Here is a 9,839-nt window from a genome sequence, read left to right on the forward strand (position 1 = left end):
CTTTTGAATAAAAAAAAAAAAAAAAAAAAAATCAATGGAAAAATATCTTCAGGTGAGGATTAACAAAAAAAAAGGAAACAGAAAAATAAGAATTAAAATAAAAACAAGCCATGAGACAACTTCAAGCAGCCTGACATATATGTAATGTAAGTCCCCAAAGGATATGAGGCAAAATTATATTTGAAAAAATGAGTGCAGCCGAAACCGGTTTGGCTCAGTGGATAGAGCGTGGGCCTTCGGACTGAAGGGTCCCGGGTTCGATTCCGGTCAAGGGCATGTACCTGGGTTGCGGGCACATCCCCAGTAGATTTGAAAAAATGAGTGCAGAAAATGTCCGATTTTGATAAAAATTATAAACCTGCAGATTCAAGAAGCTCAACATGGTCCAAATACAAGAAACATGAAGAGAACTACACTAAGACACATTATAATCCAATTGCTAAAAGAAAATAATAGAGAAAAACCTTTAAAGCAGGCAGACAAAAAAGACGTTAGGCACCTGAGGGTAACAGCAGGATTTCTCGTCAGAAACAATGGCAAAAAGTCAGGGGAGTGACATCTTCAAAGCACTGAAAGAAAAACCTATCAGCCTGGACTTCTATACCCAGCATATATATTTTTTAAAACAAAGATTTTTCAGAAACAAGAAAGTTAAAAGATTTCAGCACCTGCAAAGCACTATAAGAAATGCTAAAGGTAGTCCTTCAAACAGAAGAAAAAAAGTGGACAAGAAAATGGAAATACGGACACACAGAAAATGAAGAGCACAGTTAATGCTAACTACATGGGTAACTATATGACTTTTTATTATTTAAATACCTTTAAAAGATAACTAACCATTAAAATTAAAATAAAAACAATATTAAAGTAAAATATGTGACAATAGCACAAAAGCTAGGAAGGGAGGAATGAAATGTCAATTATAATTCAATAAAGCTGTTAAAAGAATTAAAAGGTTGGATAAAATAATATCTAAAGTTCCTTCTATAAAAAAGTTACTGTTATATTTCAATGTTAAAACTCTTCATTCTCCTAGATTATCTTTCTTTACAAAATGTGATAAGCTCCTCATTGTGCTACACATTTTTTGTATGTGTATCTATACATTTAAAAAAAAAAAAAGGGTTTTCCAATATATCTTTCTCCTGAAACCTTCACTCAAATAGAGAAATAAAATAAGAAAATGCATAGGGAAAGGAATAGAAAATATAAAAACAGCAATCAAGAGTTGTGCATCAGCTCTTCAGCCCCCAAAATAATGAATGACTTAGCATTTAGGAAAAGGCTACAACTAAACAACCTGAAGAGGGGATTTGGAACCTTAAATCCCAAAAAGACTCAAAAATGAGAGAAATGAGCAGCTGTGAAGATGTGCTTTAGGAAGGAATGGGTTAAAGGTTAAAAAACCAGTGGTACTTCCAAAGCCCCTCTTCCACTTTAAGACACAAATGACTTGCCCCTCCTGACCCTTACAAATAAATTTGGGGATAGGTTCTACAACTGTAGCTTACTATTATTTTTTAATCCTCACCCGAGGATATTTTTCCTTTGATTTTTAGAGAGAGTGGAAGACAAAGGGAAAGAGAGAAATATCAATGCGAGAGAAACACATCAATTGGTTGCCTCCTACATGCGCGTTGACCAAGGCCCGGGTCGGGGAGAAGCCTGCAACTGAGGTATGTGCCCTTGGCCAGAATCGAACCCGGGACCCTTCAGTCTGCAGGCCCAAGCTCTATCTACTCAGCCAAATCGGCTAGGGCTGTAGCTTACTATTTTTTGTTAGAAGCCTTATATTATTATTTGACCTTTTAAACTATATTCATGGGTTATTTTTAAACCATAAACATATCATTCTAATAAAAATTATTTTTAACTGGATTACTAGCATCAAAATATGCATTAAAGTTCTTATTTTGTTGTTTTATTATGTAAGCCTTTTTCTTCCTTACCTTCTTCCCATCTGGCTTTTCCACAGTGAAAACTTCATTCCAGATCTGAATCCCATTAGTGTCTGGGTCAGAGCCCCCTCTCCATGAAAATCCTGTTAACGGTTCTTCTGAATCACCTAACCAATTTGAATGGCCACCTTCTTTCTACAGGAGAAATAAGACATTTCCATTAAACCTAAAATTTTGAGTACTTTTAAACATCAAGAATAACACGTGAACTTATTTTGCTCTTTCGAACATAAATTCTCCTTTTCTGATTTGAAATGAAGTAATTCTACCGTACCTGGAAATACAAGTACCGGAGCAAAAAGTCCAGAAGGAAAGACTTGCCCTTTCGGAAGGCTCCAGCCACTGACACCACCACCACATCAAGGTCTCGAATGTGGTCCTGCAGGAGGATGCTGGCCAAGGCTTTCTCTTCTAACTCAAAGGAATGCTGGTCTTTCTGAACCAAAACAACTTGCACTGGACCAGGCTTTCCACTCTCCATGGCATCACCTATGTTGTTACAGAGAAAAACATTAGTTTCAACATATTTTTAAATATGTATTTTTGAACAAGGAAAAAGCAAGAAGTTAAGGTACAAAAACACTAACCATAAAAAAAAATGACAAATTAGACTTCATTAAAATCAATAATTTTTGTTCATTAAAAGACATCAAGAGTAAAAATGCAAACCATAGGATAGGAGAAAATATCACAATACCTATATCCAAAGAACTCATATCCAGAATCAATATAAAAATCCCTAAGAAAAAGACAAATATATCAGCCCTGGCTGGTGTGGCTCAGGTGGTTGAGTATCAGTAGTTTCCCTACCAGAGTTGAAAGCAAAAAGATAACTCCTGGAAATTCAAAGCTACTTAATAGCTATGGATATGTGGAAAGTTTACAAAAAAGTAGCAGTGGGGCTCAGAACTGAAGCAAAGCACTATTTCCCTAAGTGAGAGTCTATCCCACTGATATTAAGAGATGTTTTAGGCAGCTGAAAGGAGATTTTATTTTAATAATTATGCATTTTAATGTATATTAGGAAACAAAACCACGTTTTAATGGATCATGGCTTAGAAGGAGGCTAAGTTTAAAGAATGAATCCATTTAAAGTAAACTGAGGGACAAACATAAAGTAAAGCATACACAGGTAGGAAGATATGGTCAAAACTCATAAGAGTGGTCCCCAAATTACTTTAGTCTGGGAAACACAAAAGGCTGCATGATCATAGCGCAGCCAAAGTCAACAACACTCGACTGCCAGAGTCTATCTACCCTTTAAGCTACGGAACTGCTGCTCACTTTTTATACTTTATCACATAACAAGAAAAGGGTTCTTGGCACTTTTTAATTTTTTACAAACTATTAGAAAACAAATATATATATTAAAAGTCATGCTATTGTTGTAATAAATGTATACTAATACTTTTCTTTACCATTATTGGTGGTAAGAAAGGAAACATTTCTGTGAATAATCTCTTAGGGTTCTTCTTATTGCCACACAGCAGGTGAATCCAGGACTTAAAAACCTTCAGTGTTTCATATAAAAGAGCCCATGAGAACAATTTATTCAGACCTTATGGATAAACTGCTCAAAGCAGTACCAAAGTCTCTGAGATAGCTGGTTGCTCACCCAATATGTTTTTCCCTCCTGCTAGGTAATAGATTTTTAGCTGGGCATATTAACTGCCCAAAAGAAACACATTTCCAAACCAACCCTGCAGCTAGGGTGTCATCATGACTAAATTCTGACTGGAAATGATATAGCAACTTCCAGGTCACGCATTTTCCCCCTTCCTGCTGGCTAGATGGAGAAGTGAGAGTGAGTCATCCCGGACCAGGCACATGAGGGCAACACCCTAGGAATATTGGAGCAACAAGAGAGGTAGGACCTAGCCCAGTGATGGCGAACCTTTTGAGCTCGGCGTGTCAGCATTTTGAAAAACCCTAACTTAACTCTGGTGCCGTGTCACATATAGAAATTTTTTGATATTTGCAACCATAGTAAAACAAAGACTTATATTCTTGATATTTATTTTATATATTTAAATGCCATTTAACAAAGAAAAATCAACCAAAAAAATGAATTCGCGTGTCACCTCTGACACGCATGTCATAGGTTCGCCATCACTGTTCTAGGACAATGGGACTATATTACAGATCTGCCAAGTAAAACTTTACTTCTACTCATCTCTTTCCAGATGTCATGTGAATGTCCTTTGACTTATCCTCACAGCTCAGACTCCCCAATCCCTTAGACCCCTTAATCCAAATTTTAGGGCCCATTCCCTTAGGCTAAGCCAGTGGTCGGCAAACTGCGGCTCGCGAGCCACATGCGGCTCTTTGGCCCCTTGCGTGTGGCTCTTCCACAAAATACCGACTTCTGCGCATGGGCCACAAAGCTTCAATCGCACTGTACATGCACGGCCGCACGTGGTATTTTGTGGAAGAGCCACACTCAAGGGGCCAAAGAGCCGCATGTGGCTCGCGAGCCGCAGTTTGCCGACCACTGGCTTAGCAGCCATCTTCCAACATTTCTTGCCTATAAGGTTGATTATCCAAGTCACCATCCACAAGTGTTTCTTTTTTTTCTTTTTTTGCCTTTTAATTGCTTTTATTACTCAAAAAAAACTTCATTTTTTAACTTATTTAGCTTTCTGACTCTGCTTGTGCCTTCAATACTTTCACAACAATCTTCTGCTCCTCAGTAAGGAAGGCACGCTTGGTCCTGTCCTGGACACATTTAGCACACGTGGCCCCACCATGGGCCTTCTGACAAGTCTTTTCATTGTAGACAACCTCATTAGAACTGTAGGTCTCACAGCATGAAATCCTCTAAGTCGGCCTGGGCACGCACCACATGGAGATTCTGGTGCTTTCCCAACCTTCTTGGTATAAAGGTAAGCAATTCTATTGCCAGGGGCTTGGGGCAGCCTAGTTTTGTTAGAGGCTGTATTGTAGGCAGCCTCTGACGGCATGTCCAACGCTGGACCATGGGAAATGCCTGAAGTCACCATCCCCGGAAGAGGGGCCCCAGGTGTTTCTTTGATGATGTTACCTCAGTCCCTTAGGGCTGAACTCCTTCATTACAGTACATGAACATATCATGACAGCAACTACATAAAGGCTACCACAAACATTTTATGGACAACTCGAAACTAAAACCCCACCCCTCCACTGCCTTAGTTCCTCTAACTTCTTATTCTCCTCATTCTCCCAGGCAAATGTATTCTTGTTGGTCTTTCTACTGGGAGAACATTAGGATTCAGGTACTATCCTAATTCCTAAACCTCCAGTGTTCAACCTACTCAACCATTTGTTCTCACCGCCTAAAATGCTTCTCCCCTCTTCACTCCCCACAAACACACCTGTTCATCCTTCAACACTCACCTTCACCCTCCCTTTGTCCTGATCTCCCCAGCCTACCCTCAGAGGACACATCACCTAAGTATATTGCATACTAAAGAGAAAACAGGCTCTGGACAAGACAAGGCAGGGCTTAAATCCTTACTTTCTCCCACCGAGAATGTAAGCTCCATGAGGGTAAGAATTTTTGTCTCTTTTTTTTTTTAATATATTTTATTGATTTTTTACAGAGAGGAAGGGAGAGGGATAGAGAGTTAGAAACATCAATGAGAGAGAAACACCGATCAGCCGCCTCCTGCACACCTCCCACTGGGGATGTGCCTACAACCAAGGTACATGCCCTTGACCGGAATCGAACCTGGAACCCCCCAGTCCGCAGGCCGACGCTCTATCCACTGAGCCAAACCGGTTAGGGCAGAATTTTTGTCTCTTGATCAGTGCTATATCCCCAATATCCTGGAACAGTGTCCACACATAATGGACAGCCAATAAATATTTGTGGAATAAACAAATAAACTCCACCCTTAGTCACAATGTGACTATGGATAAATTTCTAACCACTTAAAGCTCCGTTTATTTATAAATCTAATACCCACCTCAAAGCCCAGTGATTGACACATTTTAGGGACTTAATAAAGGAGACCCACTCTCCTATTTCCACTAAAACCTTGTACCTAGCTATTCTACTCATCACAATTATTATATTGTAATTCTGATTTACAACCCAGACTGGGAACCCCTGAGGAGTAGAGCAACTAGGAGGCATCAGCCTCAGTACCTAACACAGGCAGGGTAATAGTTTCCTAGTGTTGTGAACACTAAACCCAATAGTAAACATCAATAAAGATCAGTTTCTTCCCTTTCCCGTCCCAGTCTTTCTTTCATTGTCAAACTCCTTGAAGGTATGTCTTCATCTACATATGGAACCATTCCCCTTAGCACCTTGCTATCTGATTTTCCTCTCAACCTCTCCAGTTTATTTAAGACCACTCTGGCCAAATTTGACAGCCCTTCTTGATTCTCATTCAATCCTCTCTCTCTGTGACAAAACACAACAGCCTCCCGCTTCTAAAACTTCTTAAAATCTACGGACTCAGTGACAGTGTACATTCCTAGTTCTCTTCGAACCTCTTTATCATCTTTCACTTCTTTTTCTTCTTTCCAGCCTCCTATGACATACACCAAGGCTCTGCTTCAATCCTTTTCGAAGTTCTCATTCACTCCCTCAATGAGCTGTGTATCATTTCACTACACCCTCTATGTTGGTGATACCACTTCGTTAACTTCTAACCTGCATTCGGGTCCAAATGTACAACTGCCTAAGGGACAGATTCACCTGGATATTCCACCTCTAAGGAGTAATATGTAGAAATATATGGGCATAATGCCTAAGGGACAGATTCACCTGGATATTCCACTATCACCTCTAAGGAGTAATATGTAGAAATATATGGGCATAAGAGTCAGGACACAGATCCTGTTCCGGTTCTACCACAAACAACCTGTGTGATTCTGGGCATGTCTAGTCTCAGTCTCAACAGAAAAATGAGTCAAGATTTAAGCTCTAGCAACCCTTCCAATACTAACATTTTAGAAATCTACATTTAGTGTCTTCAAAATGAATCCTCAGTTAATCCACTTCTCAAATCTCCTTGGTTCAGACTCCACATCTTCCCTATCTTCCTGTATGCAATACACCATCAAATCCTGTCATACCTCCCTTCCATGATTTGGCAAAGGTTGTTATTCTAGTGAGGCAATAGGTATAGGAGTAAGGCCTGCTCAACAATCAGGAAAGACCAGAGTGTGGGGCCCAGTTGTGCACGGAATGTAACAGCCTGAATAAACCACTTTATTCTCTGTGTCTCGGTTTTCTCTACAAAATCAGCTGGGGTGGAGCCAGCCGCAGTGCCCATCCTTACTGTCCAATGAGCTCCGAAAAGCAAATTAACTCAGTTAGAAACATTTCACTGAGTGCATGACTCAGGGTAAAGTTATGACCCGAGTTTTCCACTCTCCTTTTGAAATCCATTCGCTAGTCAAAAAGCAACACACTCAGAAACAGCATACCATTTTCATGCCTTGTCCGTGCGGGCAGTTTTTAAAGCTCCCAATCCACAGACCAGGCCAGAGAAAACATCATCACAAGAGAAAGTACAAGCCCTCAGCCAACTCTAGAACTGCTGGGTGTGGTTCCTTTGTGGTGATGATGAATAAGTACTTTTATGCGCTCTACTTTGTCTCAAGGTAGGAGTATGATGGTAGATACCCATAAATTTTTAAGGCTGTTTCAGTGAAAGTACTACTTAAACCCAACTAAACAATATCAGGGGAAATTTTACATCTTGATTAATTAAAGGATTTTGGAAGAAGCTTTTTCTCAGTTCATCTGTTGTAAAAAATCTTTATATTTTATTTTAGCACAGAATGCTGAACAAAACCATTTATCAATTAAGAATTTTGGAGTGCTTCATGATTTATGAAGATCAATTATGACTAAACAGTATTGAAGATTCAGAAATACAGAGACGCAGCTGAATCTAAAAATGATGCTAGGCATCTTTTTAATAGAGAATGAGTTAATATTCATCTTATTTGACTTTTCCCTAAAAATGAGACCATCACTAAAATCATTCTCATTACCTGAAGGTTTTAATTATGTGTTCCAGTTTAGTAAGGCTTTCTTATTTGGCAGTATTTATTTGCCTGAGATTCCTTATCATTTCAAGACATAAGAAGAGTTAATCACTTGCTTATTTGCCTACTATACCAGTTAAGCCTGTTTCCTGATTTCTAACATTCTTTAGCTGTGAAATAGATCTAACCTGTTCTAACAATCAAAATGGCAATAAAAAACATTTTTTTAGAAATTTGCAATGAAGAGCATCAACTTCTAATACAAATATTGAATTACAAATTATACTTCCTATATAGTAACAAACCAATTCAAACATAAGCAACCACCTATAGGGAAATTTGATTATAAATTAGTAAGAAAATTAGATTTGGATTTTTTAAACTGTTGCCTGACCATTCAATGAATTAAATCAGAATCTGTGGGTGGGTCCCAAGCATCCACAGGTTTTTAAAAAACCCCAGGTTATTCTAATGCGCAGCAGTGCTGAGAACTGCAACGCTATGGCAACTAAAAGATTTTTCTTTTAAATAAAAGCTTTCCCCTCACTTTCCCCCCTTGATAGATCTTAGAGAATATGCTTCTAAAACGTCAAAGATAACTTGGGGAAATGTTTTAGAATTGAGACTAACTTTAAAACGTAGTTGTGTTACTTGAACAATTTCTCAAAATGAAAAATAAGGCCGTAAAACTTTAACAGGCACGCCTAGTCATTAAAGGTAAATTCTAAACCCGTTCTCAAACAAGTTCATACAACCTAGGGTTCCCTAAGGTACTTCATAGGAACCTTAAAATATGTGACCCAAAAAAACAATTAACAGTATGTAACCAAATTATTAATAATGACCACTGGGGAACAGGAGAAGTAGAAAAAAACTTTATATTTCTTGCTTCTTACAATTCTCTATTTTATTTTAAGTAATTAGCATGACTATATTCTTTATTCTATGATTTAGAAATCATAAAAATGAAAAAGTGCTGTACCGATTTTTTAAAAGTCTATTCTAAAAACCTGTTTAGTGAAAACTAAGAAAATTATGCTAGTACACCTCATCACATTTATCCTCTATTTATTATTGCTTTTCTGAATTGCACGTTCACTCCAGTGAGATAAACCCTAGCTAGTAAGACAATGTGCTGTACTAGTGTAACGCTTCATTACGTAGAGAACTTTTCATCCAAGTGTTTCATTTGCAGGTGGTTAAAGCAGAAACAGCAGGGATTTCTAGACTACAAGCTACTGTCTATGGGGGCTGAAAAAAAAGTACTAATTTTAGAATTTCGGGACATTGCCATGTTCAGTACTTGCCGCAGATGAAAACTATGTGGGTTTTGCTTCTCCAAACGCAAGTCAAAATGTGAGATCGCGTTCCTGGTCCGTTAGCTCTTCCCGCCCTTTCACAAAACATCCCACCCAACTCCGTCTTCAGGCTGGAGGGCTGGGGTTGACTTACTAACCTAACGATCCTCCAATGTTACCTTCTCCTCTTGCCTCTCGATTTCGCAAGTGAAACTTGTGGCAATTTCAACAGCACGTTAAACAATAAAGCCAGGTAACTGACAAGCGAAGGCGTACCCGTGATTTACGGTCACTTCTATTTGGTTTTCATTTAATACTTTTACTTTTTTTTTTTTTTTTTTTTTGGTCTTCAGGAAAGCAAAAGAACAACGTGCAGTACCACACGTCCTAAAAGAACTTCCTAACAAATAACTCAGGCCGCATTCTGTTATCTCCTTCGCGGCCATGCAGTGTGGGCTCAAGACCAACTTTCTCAATACTTGTTGTGGGGCCTCAAGGTCGTCAGGATAGAAAAGGAGCGTCCAGCTCCAGAAGCGTCGCGTCCTCCAAGGCCTTCCTACCAGCGGGACGGGAAAAGCATCCGCCTTCCCTCCCCCTC

At 38.9% G+C, this 9,839-nt stretch overlaps 1 protein-coding gene across 1 annotated transcript in view; it reads right to left on the minus strand.

Annotated features, from left to right (window-relative positions):
• Positions 1 to 9,839, minus strand: part of ATL3 (atlastin GTPase 3) — a 36,123-nt gene that overhangs the window by 15,840 nt on the left and 10,444 nt on the right. Inside the window, exons 3-4 of the mRNA XM_014537980.1 lie at positions 2,233 to 2,449; positions 1,950 to 2,093 (exon numbers count right to left, since the gene is read on the minus strand). Of these exons, the coding sequence (XP_014393466.1) occupies positions 1,950 to 2,093; positions 2,233 to 2,439 (351 nt within the window). The 5' untranslated portion in view covers positions 2,440 to 2,449. The remainder of the gene's footprint in view (positions 1 to 1,949; positions 2,094 to 2,232; positions 2,450 to 9,839) is intronic.

This window comes from Myotis brandtii, unplaced genomic scaffold, assembly GCF_000412655.1.
Source record: "Myotis brandtii unplaced genomic scaffold, ASM41265v1 scaffold187, whole genome shotgun sequence".
NCBI lineage: Eukaryota > Metazoa > Chordata > Mammalia > Chiroptera > Vespertilionidae > Myotis > Myotis brandtii.